Source organism: Papio anubis, unplaced genomic scaffold, assembly GCF_008728515.1.
Source record: "Papio anubis isolate 15944 unplaced genomic scaffold, Panubis1.0 scaffold145, whole genome shotgun sequence".
NCBI lineage: Eukaryota > Metazoa > Chordata > Mammalia > Primates > Cercopithecidae > Papio > Papio anubis.
In genome coordinates this window covers 74,681-93,343 of record NW_022161414.1, presented here as the reverse complement: position 1 = coordinate 93,343, position 18,663 = coordinate 74,681, and the positions used below count along the sequence as shown (strand labels likewise).

At 42.5% G+C, this 18,663-nt stretch overlaps 1 protein-coding gene and 1 long non-coding RNA gene across 2 annotated transcripts in view; one reads left to right on the top strand and one right to left on the bottom strand.

The window, feature by feature from the left end:
* LOC116272648 (sialidase-3-like) overlaps positions 1–12,922 on the top strand; it is a 22,765-nt gene extending 9,843 nt beyond the window's left edge. Inside the window, 1 exon segment of the mRNA XM_031661402.1 lies at positions 7,744–12,922. Coding sequence (XP_031517262.1) covers positions 7,744–8,823 — 1,080 coding nt within the window. The 3' untranslated portion in view covers positions 8,824–12,922.
* Positions 9,319–18,663, bottom strand: LOC116272649. The gene is made up of 4 exons (XR_004181280.1): positions 18,530–18,663; positions 17,840–17,974; positions 15,894–16,190; positions 9,319–9,395 (listed from the first exon to the last, which is right to left on the bottom strand). It is a non-coding gene; the product is annotated as an uncharacterized LOC116272649 (long non-coding RNA).

The following is an 18,663-nucleotide window of genomic DNA, read 5'->3' as shown; positions in this document are numbered from 1 at the left end:
CTTAGAGGCCATTGTAGGGTTACTAATTGGCCTAATTTCAATATTGTTGTGTTTCAGGGAATAGGCTGAAGGAGAGGGAGAGAGATGAGGGAACGGTTGGTGGAGCAGTCAGGACACATATAGCATTTATCAAGTTCACCATGTAATATGGGCACAGTTGTCATACTCCAAAACAATTACAGTAATAACATTAAAGATCACTGATGAAAGATCACCGTAACAGATATAATAATAACGACAATGTTTGAGATATTGTGAGAATTAACTGAAACATGACAAAGACATGAAGTGAGCACATGCTCACTTCAGGGTTGCCACAAACCTTCAGTTTATAAAGACAATATCTGAGAAATGCAGTAGGGCAAAGTGCAATAAATCACATATACCTGTATTTCTTATTGTTGCTTTCCTCTCTCCCAGGGCTAGCTTAAGTGAGACAAATGAGACAATGGTTTTGAGAGTCTTTTGTAAAAATATATATAGCTGTGTCATCTCTCTATATCTATATAGTAGGCACTTTAATACTCCTAACCTACCCTGCTTTTTTACCTACAGATGCCTCAAATCTGACCATTAAATCTTCATATCCATAGCAGATAACCTTCTGCTGTTAAACTGCACAGTGCAAATGCTATTCTGCTTGAACATGGGCCTTGCTATCAATCCCTATCTTTGCTTTTGATGACATTGGCTCACATTTCTCTTGGTGAAGTTTTTTATTTTGTGTGATTTTGGGTTCCTGCTCTTTCACCTTATCTTGATATGAGTTTTTCTCATGGCCTCCCAGGACCAGACTTCTGCATGTATAACTAGCCTCCACAGAGGCCCAGCCCTACAGCCCAGTAGAACTTGGGATTCTAGCTCTTTCCTTTCTTCTAGGACAAGCATTGCCTGTGGTCATCGGTCATGTTGCACTGTTTTTGATCAAGACAGTAGGCTGTTAAGCATTTTTTAAAAATACTATTTTTTTAGATACAACTTCTATATTGCCTAGGCTGGTCTTGAACTCCTGGCTCAAACAATTTTCCTGTCTCAGCCTCCTGAGTAGCTAGGACTACAGGTGTACACCACTGTGCCCAGCCTTTTAAGTTTTAACTATCTGTTTGTCTGTCTGTCTGTCTGTCTAGAGATAAGCCCTCTCTGTGTTGCCCAGGTGGGAGTGCAGTGGCTATTCACAGATGTGATCGTTGCATACTACAGCCTCAAACTCCTGGCCTCAAGCAATCTTCTCGCCTAAGCCTCCTGAGTAGCCGCAACTACAGGCAGGTGCCACTGAGCCAAGCAAGCATTTTTTATCAGACCACAACTGTTGTATAACTTCACTACTCAGTAGTCATACACATTCACAAACATGTCCACTTTAATTCATTCTTTCTTTATTTCATTCTCTGATTTATTTAATTGTAGAATCTTGAAGTTAGAAGAATCATAAGCCCAACTTCTTTCCCAATATAGAAATCTGTATTCTATTGGTAGTTACTAAAATCTTAGTGGTTAAGAGCATGGCTTTGGAGTCAGTCAAGACCTATCATTTATTGGCTTTGTGACCTTGGATACTTGACTCTTCTCTGTTTCATCATCTGCAACATATAGTTAATAATAGATACCACATAGTAAGAACTAAACATTTGTCATTTTCCATTAAGGGTCTCCTTGCACAGCTCTTCAAATGAGCACCTGATTGCTGTGGCAGCTGTTTTTTGTCTGTGAATGAGATGATCTCTACTTCTCTATAACTACCCATTGGTTTATTCTGCCTTCTGGGGCAGTCAATCTATACAAAATGTAGATACAATGTCTTTTTCAGAGAACTACTCTCTGAAGTACCTGAAAGCTGCATCCATGCCCTCTGAGTATTCTGTTTTCTGGGCTAAGCAACTTCAGTTCTTTCTGTAACTTCTTAGGGCACAGTCCTGATTTGGTTTCTGGTCCCTTGAAAAGTGTGATTACTGTCCTTGGGATCCGGTCTGAGATGGCAGTGTCCTTTTTTAAAGTAGAATACTCGGAACTGAACTTGGGACTCCAAGGGTAGACCAACCAGCTCAGCAATGAGGTGAGCTATCCTATCTTGTATTCCCTTTAATGCAATTGAAGGTAAAATAGCACTTTCTTGGTAGCTACATAGCACAATTGACTATATAGATTGTGTAGACTATGTAGACTATGTAGAGTAGATGGTCAGCCAAAACCTCCAAGTCTTTTTCACATTTGTTGTTCTCTTTTTAAAAAAAAAAAAAATTAATTGTAGTAAAATATATCTAACATAAATTTTACCATCCTAACCATTTTTAAATGTATAATTCATTAGTGCCAGGTATATTCAAATTGTGCAGCCAATCTTCAGAACTTTTGATTTTTCAAAACTGAAAGTCTCCACCCATTAAACAGCTCCCCATTTCTCCCTCCTCAGTCCCTGGCAACCACTAATCTACTTTCTGTTTCTATAATTTTGACTACTCTGGATATCTCATATAAGTGGAATTGTATAGTGTTTGTCTTTTTGTGATGGCTTATTTCACTTATATAATGTCCTCAAGTTTCATCCATGTTGTAGCATGTATCAGAATTTCCTTCCTATTTAAGGCTGAATAATATATCATTGTATGTATATACCACATTTTGTTTATTCATTTTTTTTTTTTTTTTGAGGCGGGGTCTCACTTTGTTGCCCAGGCTGGAGTGCAGTGGCGTGCTCATGGCTCTGCAACCTCGAACTCCTGGGCTCAAGCAATCCTCAGCCTCCTGAGTAGCTGGGACTTCAAGTGTATGCCACCATACGCAGCTAATTTATTTTATCTTATTTTTGTAGAAATCGGGGTTTCTGTATGTTGCCCGGGCTCCCTTCATCTCTTGATGGATGCTTTGGTTGCTTTTCCCTGTTGGGTATTGTGAATAACATTGCTATGAATAAGGGTGTGAAAATATCTCTTTGGGACTTTGCTTTTAAATCTTTTGGACGTAAACACAGAAGTGGAATTGCTGGATCATTTGGTAATTTTATATGTAATGAGAAACTGTCATGCCATTTTCCATAGTGGCTATACCATTTTATATTCCTACCAACAGTACACAATGGTTCTAGTTTTCCACATCCTCACCAACATTTGTTATTTTCTGGTGTGTGTGTGTGGTAGCTGTCCAAATAGTTGTGAGGGGGATACGGGATACCTCATTGTGGTTTTTAGTTGCATTTAGTTGCATTAATTAGTGATGCTGAACATGTTTTCATATGCTTGTTGATTACATTTGTTCTTGTTTTACATTTTCTTTCTTTCTTTTTTTTTTTTTTTTTTTTTTTTTGAGATGGAGTCTTACTCCATCACCCAGGCTGGAGTGCAGTGGCGCGATCTCGGCTCACTGCAACCTCTGCCTCCTGGGTTAAAGCTATTCTCCTGCCACAGCCTCCCAAGTAGCTGGGACTACAAGCGTGTGCCACCATGCCTGGCTCATTTTTTTGTGTGTATTTTTAGTAGAGACAGGGTTTCACCATGTTGACCAGGCTGGTCTCGAACTCTTGACCTCAAGTGATCCACCCACCTCGGCCTCCCAAAGTATTGGGATTATAGGCATAAGCCACAGCACCTGGCCTACATTTGTTCTTTAATCAGTTTTCCCCATGCACATTTTTAAGCCACAACGTGTTTTACCTCTGTCAAGCCTCAGCTTGATTTATATGTCCCATTGCTCCAGCTAGTTGAGATCATCTTAGATTCCAAGGCTTTCATGCTTTGTTTACTCTTTCTTCCACCTTCATGTCAACTATATGTTAGATATATCTGGCTCAAATTATTTTCTCCTCTCAACCACTAAGGATGACTAAACTTCTGACTTCCCAAAAACTAGACTGCTTAATAAGTAAGCTGACTTGATCACTTACCTCTGGCATGTTTAGTGTGCTTAGGGTACTCTGGTATAGAATGGGCTGTCCCAGAGATCTTGAATTCCCTTTTGAACTAGCGTAGTTCAAGGACAGAATGGTTTTTTATCCAGAAGACTGCAAGGGGTCTCTTCTGTGGAATGGGAGTTAGCACTAGATAACCCTTATGGTCCATTATGGCTTAGTTTTCTTTTTTGTTTTTGAAACAGGGTCTTGCTCTGTCACCTAGAGGGGAGTGTAGTGATTGACCATAGCTCACTGCTGCCTCAAACTCCTGGGCTTAATTGATTCTCCTGCCTCAGCCTCCCAAGTAGATAGGACTTCAGGTACTTACCACCAGGCCCAGATAATGTAAAAAATAAAAATAAAAATGCTTTGTAGAGATAAGGACCCACTATGTTGCCCAAGTTGATCTCAAACTCCTGGCCTCAGGCAAATGGCTCTGAGAGTCTATGATCTGAGCCTGCTTAATCTGTTTTGTCTATTTATACATAAATTAATTTTTTAGGCCGGGCGCGGTGGCTCAAGCCTGTAATCCCAGCACTTTGGGAGGCCGAGACGGGTGGATCACGAGGTCAGGAGATCGAGACCATCCTGTCTAACACGGTGAAACCCTGTCTATACTAAAAAAAATACAAAAAACTAGCTGGGCGAGGTGGCGGGCGTCTGTAGTCCCAGCTACTCGGGAGGCTGAGGCAGGAGAATCGCGTATACTCGGGAGGTGGAGCTTGCAGTGAGCTGAGATCTGGCCACTGCACTCCAGCCTGGGCAACAGAGCGAGACTCCGTCTCAAAAAAAAGAAAAAAGAAATTAATTTTTTAAATTTATTTTTTGTTTTAGGTAGTTAATACATTTCATATAGCTGAAAAATAAAAATAGTATAAAAAGATATATTTCTCATTTCCATTCCCGTATCTCTTATAGGCAATCACTATTATTTCTTGTTATCTTTTCGGTGCTACTTCATACAGAAGCAAAGCAAAACAAGTGTGTACTCTTAATTGCCCATTTAAAAACTTTTAAAAATGTGAAGTGATAACATATGCAGAAAACATAAAACATAAATGTGAAATGCACAAAACCTAAGTGTCAGCTCAGTGAGTTATGACAAAGCCAACACTTCTGGACTCATCATATATAGAACTAATATTCCAAGAAATAGAATGTTGTCAGCATCTGAGAAGTTTCTCTTATGGCCCCGCCCTTCTTCCCAAAGGAGAAGTTAATTATATTAAGTTGATTTATAGCCCTAGAGTTTAGTTTTGCTTTTTTTAATCTATGTAGTCTTTTGGTCTGGCTTTTTTTGTTCAGTATTCTTGAGATTTATCCAAATTGTTGTGTGTAACCCTAATTTGTTTTTCATTGTTACATAGTATTCTGTCATATGAACATACCACAATTAAGTGATCCATTTTACTGTTGTTGGATACTTGGGTTAGTTATTATAAGTATAGACTATACTGCTATGAATATTCTTATACATGTTTTTGGTACTGCAGGCATACATTTTGTTGGGTATGTAGCTAGGAGTGGAATTACTGGTTCATGTGGTATGTGTACGTTCTACCTCAGTAGATAATGTCAACCAATTTTCTCAAGTGATGGTTTTAAGGGCTGTTCTGCCTCAGTTCCATCCTTATTCCTTGGATTTGGCCCTTTAAGGTTCCATCTCAAATTACATGACAGTTTACCAGGCCTTCAAGTTTTGTCCTCCTACTCGATAAGGTTGTCAAATGACTTGCTCAGCTTCTCAGCCTTTCAGTTACTTCTTTGAGAATTAGTAGGATGCCCTAAGGGGAAAAGGGACCAGCCAACCTCTCTGAATGAACTTAGTGTGTAATTCTTCATTCTTATGTTTGCTCTCTGCTCTCTGGTGCTTTCATATATTTTGTTTTTGTTTAAATGTTTTATCTATTTTTTCAAGTTCTCAGTGGAAGGATTGGTCCAATTATTTAGTTTGCTGTAACCAGAAGTCCCTTTCCTCCACATTTCTGATGCAAAAAGTAGCATACTACATACACTATTGTGTGTTTTGCTTTCTTTGTTTAAGAATATATTATGAAAATCAGGCAGGGCGCGGTGGCTCACACCTGTAATCCCAGCATTTTGGGAGGCCAAGGCAGGTGGATCACCTGAGGTCAGGAATTTCAAACCAGCCTGGCCAACATGTCAAAACCCCGTCTCTACTAAAAATAGAAAAATTAGCTGGACGTGATGGTGCAAGCCTGTAATCCCAGATACTCAGGAGGTTGAGGCATGAGAACCGCTTGAACCTGGGAGGCAGAGATTGCAGTGAGCTGAGATTGCACCACTGCACTGCAGCCTGGTTGACAGAAAGAGAGACTCCATCTCAAAAAAAAAAAAAAAAAATTATGGAAATCTTTCCATATCACTATACATGGAAAAAAGGTTTTACCCCATGTATTGCATGTTTATTTCACCCATCCTCTATTGATGAATATTTGAGTTGTTTGTAGTATTTTGCTACTTCAAGTAATGCTGCATTTGAATAATCTTATACATACTTAATTTGATGAGCAGATATATCTTAGGATGAATTCCCAGAATTGGGCATGATGGGAAAGGATAAATGTTGTTTGTAATTTTGATATATGTCCTACATACAGGTTGAACTATTTGCACTTCAATCCATATATGAAAGTGCCAGTTTCTTGACATTTGCCAACACAGTACTGTCAAGCTTTATGATTTTGCTAATTTGACAGATGTAAAAGTTATATCAATTTAGTTATTTTGTTTTATTTTTATTTTTAGAGATGGGATTTTGCCATGTTGCCCAGACTGGTCTCGAACTCCTGGGCTCAAGCTATCCTAACGTGCTGGGATTACAGCATGAGCCACTGTGCCTGGCCATTGTCAGTTTAGTCTTAATTTGCATTTCTCTCTTATAAGTGAAGCTGAACTTTTTTTCTCTTTTTGTAAGTTGTCTGATCTTGCTCTTTGCCCATTTCTGTTGGGTTCCTGGAAATTGTCTTACCAATTTCTACTATTGTTTTGAAAATATGTTAGGGAGATTAGATCTTTCTTTATTTGCAATATGTCTGATTAGGCATTATCTCATTGTATCCTTATAATAACTCCTTTGTGAGGATGTTATTAAACTTTCCACTTAACTGATGAAGAAATTGAGGTAAAGTAAGATTAAGCAACTTGCCCATAGTCACAAAATAAGTGATGAAAGCATGGTTTGAACTAGGTGTCTCTGAATCTATGCTTGAGCTTTCAACAAAAGTTATGAATTGCCTTCCCAGTGTAGTACAGGAAGGAAAAAAATTTGTCTTAAATTTCCCTTTATTTGCCTAAAATTTCCCTATTTGTCTGCCTTGCTTTTCTTCTCTTCCTTTTCTTTCTTTCCTTTCCTTTTCTTTTTTTTCTTTCTTTCGTTGTAAAAATATTTAGCTCCTATTATGTACCAGGTGCTGGAGAATCAATATTAGTAACTAATAGTATAAGCCCTCAAAAAGCTCATAGTCTAGAAAAGGAAGACAGTCACAAAAAGTTACAATGTTATACAATAAATTTATTAGGGGAGGAGAGTGAGTTTCATGGAAGGCTTTATAAAGGAGGTGACTTTTGAGTTGGGTATGGAGGATGATTTGGAAATCTAGATAAAATGAGGAAGAGCATTCCAGACAGAGGAGACAGCTTGTACAACATTTAGCATTGTCTCTTTCCAGCTTTGTAAGTTATCCTGTAATATTTGAGAATTTAGTGAGTAGTTAGGCCTTCATGATTTTATAGATTTCAATATCATTTCTTATTTATGAAAAATACTAATACTTTTAATGAGCTTCACATTTTCCTATTAGTATCTCACTCCTACTTTCTCCCTTCTCCTTGTCTAGTGGGGGCCCCTGAAGCCACTGATGGAAGCCACACTACCTGGGCATCGGACCATGAACCCCTGTCCTGTATGGGAACGGAAGAGTGGTTGTGTGTTCCTGTTCTTCATCTGTGTGCGGGGCCATGTCACAGAGCGTCAACAGATTGTATCAGGCAGGAATGCTGCCCGCCTTTGCTTCATCTGCAGTCAGGATGCTGGATGTTCATGGAGTGAGGTGAGGGACTTGACTGAGGAGGTCATTGGCTCAGAGCTGAAGCACTGGGCCACATTTGCTGTGGGCCCAGGTCATGGCATCCAGCTGCAGTCAGGGAGACTCGTCATCCCTGCATATACCTACTACATCCCTTCCTGGTTCTTTTGCTTCCAGCTACCATGTAAAACCAGGCCTCATTCTCTGATGATCTATAGTGATGACCTAGGGGTCACATGGCACCATGGGAGACTTATTAGGCCTATGGTTACAGTAGAATGCGAAGTGGCAGAGGTGACTGGGAGGGCTGGCCACCCTGTGCTATATTGCAGTGCCCGGACACCAAACAGGTGCCGGGCAGAGGCTCTCAGCACTGACCATGGTGAAGGCTTTCAGAGGCTGGCCCTGAGTCAACAGCTCTGTGAGCCCCCACATGGTTGCCAAGGGAGTGTGGTAAGTTTCCGGCCCCTGGAGATCCCGCATAGGTGCCAGGACTCTAATAGCAAAGATGTACCTACCATTCAGCAGAGCTCTCCAGGCAGTTCACTGAGGCTGGAGGAGGAAGCTGGAACACCGTCAGAATCATGGCTCTTGTACTCACACCCAACCAGTAGGAAACGGAGGGTTGACCTAGGTATCTATCTCAACCAGACCCCCTTGGAGGCTGCCTGCTGGTCCCGCCCCTGGATCTTGCACTGTGGGCCCTGTGGCTACTCTGATCTGGCTGCTCTGGAGGAGGAGGGCTTGTTTGGGTGTTTGTTTGAATGTGGGACCAAGCGAGAGTGTGAGCAGATTGCCTTCCGCCTGTTTACAGACCGGGAGATCCTGAGCCACCTGCAGGGGCACTGCACCAGCCCTGGTAGGAACCCGAGCCAATTCAAAAGCAATTAATTGGCTTAGGACCCAATTTCCATAGATGCAAATGGCAATTACAGCCAGGTTAACAGAAGCTACTGAAGTCTACAGAGAATCAAAAAACTTAATATTCTGTTCCCTACCTTTTTTCACTTCTCCCCCTCCAAAGAGCAAAATGAAAATTTTGCCTTAGCTACTGCAGTGGAAAGAGCACTGAACTAGGAGTTCAAAGACCAGGACGTGGTTCTGGCTCTGCCACTGGCTTGCTTTTGGACCTTGGATGTGTCACCTGAACTCTCTGGACCTCAGGTTTCCATCTGTAAAATGAGAGTATTGGTTCTAAGATTTCTTATCTTCTCATCCTTAGGAGAAGCATAGTGCCTGCATCCTTCATGGTCAGTAAGTCCTGGCTGTATAGAAGACTCTGATGTCAAAATGGAAATCAGAGGACTTATCTTTTCACATGACTTACCCCTTTTCCAAGTGTGAGGTTACAGGCAGGTGTCATGGCAGGAAGGAAGACCAGATCTATATGATTTGTTCCATTTTTAATAACAAAAATATCCACACCCTTCTAATAATGGTCAGAGCTCTGTAGGCACTCTATCCTAGAGGAATTAAGCAAAACAGAAGAATCATGAAGTCTCCTACCTTCTACAGCTTTGTAGTTCTGCTTACCTTCTCTTCCTCATCCAGAAACATCATTTTCTAGGGAGGACAATGAGAATCTCAGTGCCAGTAGTACTGGATAATAGTGTGTATTGCTTCTGGTGGCATTACCCTGATGAAGGATGGGCTTAAGTTCATTTATTAGGATGTTCCCGATGGGAAAAGGACATGGATTAGGACTTTAAAACACTGGACAGAATTTCCCACAGTCTCTGCCCTCAAGGAGTTCACCAGTTTATGGGGCTAGAAGAGGGAGAAAATTCAAGAAAATAAATGTAGCTGGTGGGAGAGTTTGTAGATGTTGTGCTATATGTTGGGGTGATGGTAGCTCCTGATATAATTTTCTTAGTTGCATCTTCAATGTGCCTGGAATCGTCTGTCCAAGGCTTGTCCAGGCTTCTGGGTTTGTTTTTGTTTTGTTTTGTTTTTTCTCAGGATATTGTCCTGGCCCAGCTACTCCTTTACCTGTGAGAAGATCTTCACCATTAGGAAGATCTCTGGACCCCCAAATCTAAGAATCAGGCCTATTTGTATAGGCCCATGGAAATCACTACTTGTGAAGTAGGGATGCCTTTTTGTCTAATGATTTTCATGCTGAACTTAGTCCGTGCTGAGTCTCTTAGATGATACCACATTGGTTGTTCCTATCTTAGATTGTTTCCCCCATAGCCTGTTCTTGCAACAGAAATTCTATCATGAGAGGTTTATTTTTTGTACCTATTTTAGGAGGCTAATGCTTAAACTGGTATCAACTAAATATATTTGGTGTTGTATAATGACCACAGAGAACAAGTCTTAGTCATGAAATATAGCCTAGGAGGCTAGGGGTTACTGTTGCACTAGTTGGGTAGAGAGAGTCCTACAGGATGAAAGTTGAGATTAACTTTACCTACTTTAGCAGATTGCTTAAGCCATGGCTTAGAGTGGCTTTTAAAAATCCCCCTAGCCTCTCCTACCTTTGCCAAGGTAATCTTCCCAATACACAATTATTTATTCACTCATGCATACATTTATCTAAATATTTCTTGAGTGCCTAATACAAGGTACTTTCTACTGCCATTCCTTGGCTCTAAATCATTTGTGGTTCCCTGTTGCCTATTATAATGTAAAGATGTTTACATTTAGCCTGACATGTAGGACCTTCCAGCTGTTGAGTGAAATAATGCACACTTTACTTCCTTATATGAGGCCCAGTGTCAGGGAAAACCTCTGTCAAGTTGACAGGTGGAGGGTGGTGGTGGTATAGGGATGGGCAGGGTTGGTGCAGGGAGGAATTGGGGAAGGGGAGAGGATTAAAAGGGCAGCCCCCTCCTAAGTGGTAGAAACTCCTTGTTAAGCAAAGCTTTCCTGAGCACTGTACTGCAAGTGGATAGGAATAGGGAGGATGGCCAAGTCCTACAACCAGGGCTAAAGGATGAAAAGAATGAGAATATCAACTTCTTTAGTACTACTCAAGAAGGGAATCAAGGCAGGGACCTTGGTCCTGTGCCATTGTGACCCAGAGATGTCTAATACCAGTACTCATAAGAGGTCCATCTCTAAATTGCCCTCCTCTTACTTATTCCCCTTACCTCATGTTTTTTCTCTTTAATGACTAGCATCGAAACTCTTTAATTGGGGGAGGCCTATGTGTTTATCTCAGGAATAGTAAGAAAAGGGAATTGGAAACAGGGGAAATCCAGAATAAGGACTTGAGAGAGGAGCAGAGTGGGTGATGGCAGCTGTGAAGAAAAAGAACAGATCAGAAGAGTCCTGGCACCTTAGGAAGAAAAAGTGTCACAGACACGAGGCCTAGGCTGGAGAGATGATGTAGGTGGTAGCTGCTGTGAAGAAGAAATGACAACAGGCTGGAGCTGTTCCCTGAAACCTGTGGAAAGGAAGAGAGACCTGCACAGGCTGGCACTTAGCTTGTGGAGAAGGTCCTAACCCAACACTGCAACTTTAAGCTGGCTTAACTTGTCCAAGTTCCAGATGACCAACAAAGACAGCTATAGACACTCCAACTCTGTGCCCATTACCCAACCTGGGAGCTATTCCATGATACTGGTACCCTAAGTGAACCCATTTCAGCCACTCAGATTGACAGGGTAGAAAAGACAGGGCAGGTGGTAGCAGCTGTGAAGAAAAGAGGAAAACAGACAGGTAGCCTGTCTACAGGCATGTAGAGAGGACTACATAGGCCTCGGTCCTTTGCCCTCAGGAGCCCCCTTCCTGTCCCTTGGACTCTTAGAATGGATCCTTCCAGCACACATGGCCCAACACTGAGAGTGCAGGAAGCATGGGTAGGGGCCCCCTGCTGCTGATATATACCCAGGCCAGCCTCCTGCCGACACAGCCTACTGGCTGTGTTCATGTTCTCACTATTCACCTTAGGCCATTGTCTGGGTACTTAATTTGGACTTGTTTCCCCTGGTCACCAGTCTCCCCTCAGATATTCACAGGACGTCAAGTAGCTTCAGCCATGGGTAAGAGGTTTTTCACTCTGCCTGTTGGGTAGCCCAAAGGACCCACAAAGGTCAACCTGAGGCTGCACAGCCTCCTCCCCAGGGCAGTAGAAATTGATATCTCACTTTCGCCAGATTAGGCTTCTCACTCTTCTCGAGTAGACCATAATCCACCTCTTCAGTAGGCCACGCATCCGTCTCTGCGGTGCCAGAATTCACAGTCTGGGCCTCCCTTTGGTCCTTACCATAGGCTGCCATGTATTATTGTCTATGTTGTGCCCTCTAGGCCTCTGCTAGGCTGTGAACTCCTTAACTGACTCCTCACTGTGTCCTTTTTACCTTGAATCACAGTGGCTTATCTAAAAGTATAAGCTTTTTTTCTATCGTATTCTGAATTCTCTGAAGGTAAGGACTATGTCTGATTCCTCTCTTTGTCCTCTGCACCCAGCATAGAGCCTGAAACAGAGTAGCCAGCAGTAAAGATACACTGAATGAATGAATGAGTCAACGATCCTTGGCCTCTGGAGCTAATTGAGAAGGCCAGGGGCAGTTCTGCTTTAGGGAGAAGGATGTTGCATCCCTTTGTAGATTGTGTAGCATTCAAAACCTGCTGAACACTCACCCTCAATGTGTATTCTCTGTTCTGGCCTGCTTCCAGGTCAGTTATACACTTCCTGGGATGGGCCTTTCTCTGGCTTAAGCTTGGTTGTCCCTGGCTTTCCCAAGGATCACAGCCCAAAAGGTGCAGTGGGGAAAATTTATGGCCTATTCGAGAAGAGTGGGCAGCCTAATCAAGCCAAGCCTTGATTTGGGGTTCTCACTTCACTGGTATTTTCCCTTTGTCCCCAGTTGAATTTTCTGTAGTTACAACTTTTCCAGGCTTCTAAGGGAGTTGCTGAGGCTCGATGTGTTCTGACTATGTCTTGGCTTTGTGATACTGAGCGCCAGAAATACTCTGTACTATGAAAACTACCATCATTCTTTGAAACAACAAAGAGGAATAAAGAACTTAATTCTGGTGACTATTGGTTTTTTTTTTCTTAAACTGTAAGATGATTATTATACTAATATCTAGTTTGAGGCAATTTCTTGGTTTCTCATAAGAACTTTTACTCTCAGAAACTTTACTAATGATAATCCTTTGGACTTTTACACATTGTTATTTGAACATAATTACCTATTAAGGGAAGCAGAACAGGGATTACAATGCCTAGTTACGGAGCACAATCTCATACACTAGCTTTTAAGAGGAGGAGCCAGAGGTACAGAGTCACCACTGACACCAATACTGGTGCTTGCCACTGCGTCACTTAACCTTTTTTCAAAACACCTTGAGATTGTTCCCAACTTGTAGCTGAAGGGGCCACAAATATTTATTACTAGCCAAATCAAGTGGAATGATAGCTTTAACTTAACTGCTAATTTTTACTTGACTTTGTTCCATTGAGATGTTTAAGGCACTACTGAATTTGGCCAAATGTTTCAGCATAAGCTCTGTTAGTAGGTCAGTCTGCTCTCTTAATTTCACTGTTGGAAAGCTTTCAGGCTGGGCATGGTGGTTCATACCTGCAATCCCAGCACTTTTGGAACACTGAATCACAGAAAAACATCTTTGGCTGGTGGAGAATGCCTGTGTCAGTAGAAAACTGAAAGAAGGGAGCCAGGCAGAAACTGATAAGGGTTGAGAGGCAGCAAGAGTCCTGATGATAGCCAGTAGGGTCCTTCACTGTTGTGGGAACCAGTGACCTACCAGCGTTTATTTCTTAAGCTAGCTTGAATTTTATTTATATATATATATATATAGCTTTCAACCAAAAGAATTTAAGTACCCATCCTCACAGAAAACTTGATTAATTGGTACCTAAACCTGTTAGTCACTACCTGGAACTGAAATGTAAGCCATGAGGAGTTAACTTTTTTTTTTTCCCTTAGTTTGCATGCACTCTCTTCCTTCTGTCGCCTCAAGAAGCCTTGATAGAATCCCCACTTGCTCATTGCCTGGCTTGGGTGTTACAGCTACCTTGATCTCCTCTCTGGTTACGTTGTATGTAGTTTGTAATCCATCTTCATCCACTTTGCTTATAAGTGCCTTTTTGAGGTGTGGCTTTGAGACTGCTTTATCAATATCATGACCTGGCAGTGTTGACAAAGATTCCTTGGTTGATTGATAGTCCCTGAATGACGTGTCCAGTTTCCATCTGCATGCATTTACAGCCATGCAGAGGTTTGGGGACTTAGTGGGTGATAATTCCTCACATCCTCGTAGCCTAAATACTTTGAGGAAAGGAAACAGTTCCTCACCATGTTCCTCAGTCAGGCGTCTTCCAACCCTCAGGAACCTCATGATGTCACGACCTACTCCAGGCAACAAAGCTGCATGGTTGAAACCTTCCTCAGTGAACCTATGCATTATCACATATGGTGTCATTTCAGAAAATGTGGCAATGAGTTTAAATTGGCTTATAAAGGCACACAGGGTCATCCCTAGGCTTGGGTCAGCATCAAGTTTAAAACAAAAGTATGTGATTTTGATGTCAAGGCCTTTGCATGCTAACCATGATGCAGCCTCTTTAAAGTCAAGCGCAGGATCTAGATCAACTGACAGAGACACCTCCAGACCTGACAGCAGATAGTAGAGCATTAAACCTTTTGGTGATTTGTTGCTTTGGATTGCCACTCAGCTTGCACACAATGTAATATATCAGAAGACAGCTTTAGCGACTTTGCACTTGTGTTGAAGTTGCTCATTTTGTTCCAGTCAGCCATGAACCATGGAGCATTTTGACCCTCTTTTCCCATGATTGATCTGTCTGGAGTAGTGAATTCTTTAAGCTCTGGAACGAGGGTATAAAGTTGATCAAAAGTAGCAATGAACATTGTGATAGTAACTGACACAGTACCTCCCAAAGTGAAAGTTTGCTCTTGGAATTGAAGCAAGAGCCATGCAACAGGCAGCATACACATCTTAAGTGGTAGGCAACACAATCACAGGTTGATCAACTTCGCTAAGTTCTAGTGGCACGTTTGCAGGTTCCGATCACTATGAGCTTTAAAGGCTTTGTTAGCCTGTTGGTGATGTCGCATGAAGATTGTCCAAGAAATTACTTTAAATACTAAAGTTTAATGAACACTATTACCTACCAGTACATTACCAGGAGAGACACTGGGCTAGAACAGAGAGAGAACTGGACTAGGAGGGGCCAGGAGTTCAAGGTCCTTGTCCTAGAGCTTGTCAGTAACCTGATGGATGACTTTGTGCAAGTCACTGGCCCTCCTGGGAACCAGTTGATTCGGCTCTATCATGAGCACAACCCTTGCCCAGCCCCTTCACCAGAGAGTGGTGTAGATCTGATGAGCTAGTGAATCCTCAGAAGGGTTAAGCAAACAGTGAAGTGTTGTGTCAATAGGAAGAAGATAAATTGCCGTCCTCCCTTTGATCTCCATTATCCTTCAGCACTGGCAAGGTTTGACAGTTGGATGCTAAAAATGAGAGTGATGCAGAAAGTGGGGAGGAAGGCAGGGCCCACTGAGGAGGGCACTCCAAGGTAGATGGCCATCATGCCTTGCCTCAGTCCATCCTTAGCAACTGCAGGCCTGATGATTTTCACCAACCTTCTGACTGTGCCCCAGACCTTTTGCTCCCCTGCTATGAGGAACAACCCAGCCTGGGTATGGAAGAGGGAAATCTCAGCCCCAAGTAGTTGGGAAGGGACTTGGTCTAAGTGGTCTCTGTCCTCTGTGCCTACCACAAGGCCAGGCATATTACAGTATAGGAAGAAGAGTTCAAGGGGAATAACATTTGTAAACTGCCTACTATGTGCTTTGGGTTATACATTCTCTCACTTAATTCAACAAGCCTGTTTAGAGCTAGAAAAGCTGAGATTCAGCAAGGTTACACAATATGTTCCAATGTCACACAACCAGTAAGTGTGACAAAAACCTCTGTTTTTGTCATACAGCAAAGAAGAGGCAGAACTGAGGGGCAGTGCTTACCTTGCAGGTTGATATGAGGCAGAGATAGTGCCTGTTAAGTCCTTGGAACATGGTGGACATTCAGCAGCTGGTAAGAGGCAGCTGAAGAGGCAACTGTAATAATGTGTCTTAGCGTGCACTAGAGTCGCCTCTCAAACCAAAGGTTTTCCCCTTCCATTTTATCCAAGAGAAATGCATTCGTTTCTCTCCTCAGAAGCCCAGACCTAGCTGGAGATTATTTTCCAGTGCCCCCAACCTTCAGATCAGATGGCTTCCAAGACTCAGAGTCATCCTAAACATAGTTTCTGTTGTCACCAACTAGGAATAGAATCAGAAACGAGAACCTGGATTATCTTAAGGGGTAAACAGAACTTGATAGCAGATGAAGCTGACTTAGTGCCAAGTGACACGAGGCAGATCTCTGAGTCACAAGTTGGAGATAGATTCTGTTTGGGACTACAGCCAGTAACCCTGTCTCTGCCTTTCCCCACTATGGGGCAGTCTCTGAAGCTGTACCCAGTGGCCAGGTCTCAGCCCACCATTGCAATGTGGATGGTCCTTCACATGTCATCCCTAATCCTCACAACAACCAAAGAAGCAAAACATTGTCCCCAGCCTGCAAATCAGGAAACTGAGCCTTGGAAAGATTGAGTCACTTGGGAAAATATCTTTATAAGTTTTTCATCTGTAAAAACTAGAATAGGCTGAGCATGGTGGCTCACGCCTGTAATCCCAGCACTTTGGGAGGCTAAGGTAGGTGAGGCGTTCAAGACCAGCCTGGGCAACATGGTGAAACCCTGTCTCAACAACAAAAAAAATACAAAATTTAGCCAGGTGTGGGGGCACACACTTGTAGTCCCAGCTACTCGAGAGGCTGAGGTGGGAGGATCACCAGAGCCCAGGAGGTTGAGGCTGCTGTGAGCTGTGATTGTGCCATTGCATTCCAGCCTGGGCAACAGAGTGAGACCCTGCCTCTAAAAAAGAAAAAAAGAATAATAAAAATACCTTTTATCTCTGAGTCACAACTTGGAGATAGATAAAACTTTTTTAGATAAAAGTTTAAACCTTTGGCACATAGAAGGTGTTCAAAACATGGGAGCTGCCCTGATTATTATTTTTTCTTATAGTAATCATACTAGCCCATAATGTGTGCACAATGTGTATGTGATGGTCTGGATATATGTGTCCTCCGCAAATTCATATGTTGAAACCTAACACCCAAGATGATGGTCTTAAGAGGTGGGGTCTTTGGGAGGTGATGAGGTCACGAGGGCAGAGTCCTCATCAATGGGATTGGTGACCTTATAAAAGACCCAAGGGGGCTTGTTAGCCCCTTTGCCCTTTAGTCATGTGAGGATACAGCAACAAGGTGCCATCTGTGAGACCGAAAGCAAGCCATCACTGGGCACCAAATCTGCTGGTAGCTTAATCTTATACTTTTCAGCCTCCAGAACTCTGAGCAATAAGTGTCTGTTTAAAAATTGCCTAGTATAATGTGTTTTTGTTATAGTAGCCTGAACTAAGACGTGTTAGCAATACCTTCAAATTTATGTGTGCATATGAATCACCTGTAGAAGTTTAAAAAAAAAAAAAAAAAAAAAAGCTTCCTGGCCTCACTGCCCCTCAAGCCTCCCCCTCCACAAGAATTTAATTCAGTAAATCTGGGATGGGATCTGAACATTAGCATTTGTAACAAGTTCCCAAATAATGCCGATGCTGCAGGTGCACAGACCACTCTTGGAGTAGAATTATGTTATGGTAGTTTCTTTTCATCTATTGACTTACCTGCCTCCTACTCACACTCTTGCCAGCCTCATGAGGTAGGAGGAATACAGACTGTCACTACTATTGTTCCTATGGAATCAAGCTTCACTTCCCAAACAGGTGTCCAACTTGTGTCTCTAGTCTGTTAGTCAGCTGTATCCTTCCTGGTCAGAAATTTAGCTTTCTCATGACATCGTAATTACCTGGAATTCCTACTGATAGTCTTTCCAATAAAGGTAACATAGCATGAGCACGGATCTGGACAAGTGGGCACAGGATGCTTCACCACCCATACAGCATGTTTGTAAGACTCTGGGCTCACCCGAGGACTGGATAGGCTGTGGACAAACAGACCTCGAGTTACTTGCGCTGCCAAGGACTCAGCTGTGTGGAAGGGGCTTTTTATCCTTGCAAAGGGGAGAAGAAGGGTCAGACCTCAGAGCATAAGCTATGTCTGGACAGTTGCCAAGCTAGAGATTGCTGAACTCCATGGGTTTATGGGTCAAATATGAGATTCAAGGGTGAAAAGTGTGGGGCTTCATTGTACCCATCATCCAGACAATAACCTGACCCTTTGTCTGATCTGGACTCTCATGTTCTGCCTTTGGTGGCCACACTGTGGCCAAAGACAGAGGTCCTCCTGTGTTTCTTGATACCTCTCTCCTTAGCTCCCTCCCCTCAGCGACCCCAGATTCAGGTTTCTTTGGGGTCAAGGCATTGGAAAATTGTCAAGAAGCTGCAGTGCCTTTCCTGCTACTCTATGTGCCTGGTTCGGAAGCTCAGGTTTCTGTTTTGAAGTTGAATTATGCTTATAGGCCATGTATTTTGGGTCAACGCCAAGTCCTATGGGCAGGTATGGGTTTTGAGGGGGGGTGCCAAGTTTGTTTGTTTACCATATTATTCCATCCCATAGCATAGTGGGACTTAAGTATTTGTTGAAAGAATTAATGGCCATTCTGGCCGGGCGCAGTGGCTCACGCCTGTAATCCCTGCACTTTGGGAGGCCGAGGTGGGCGGATCACGAGGT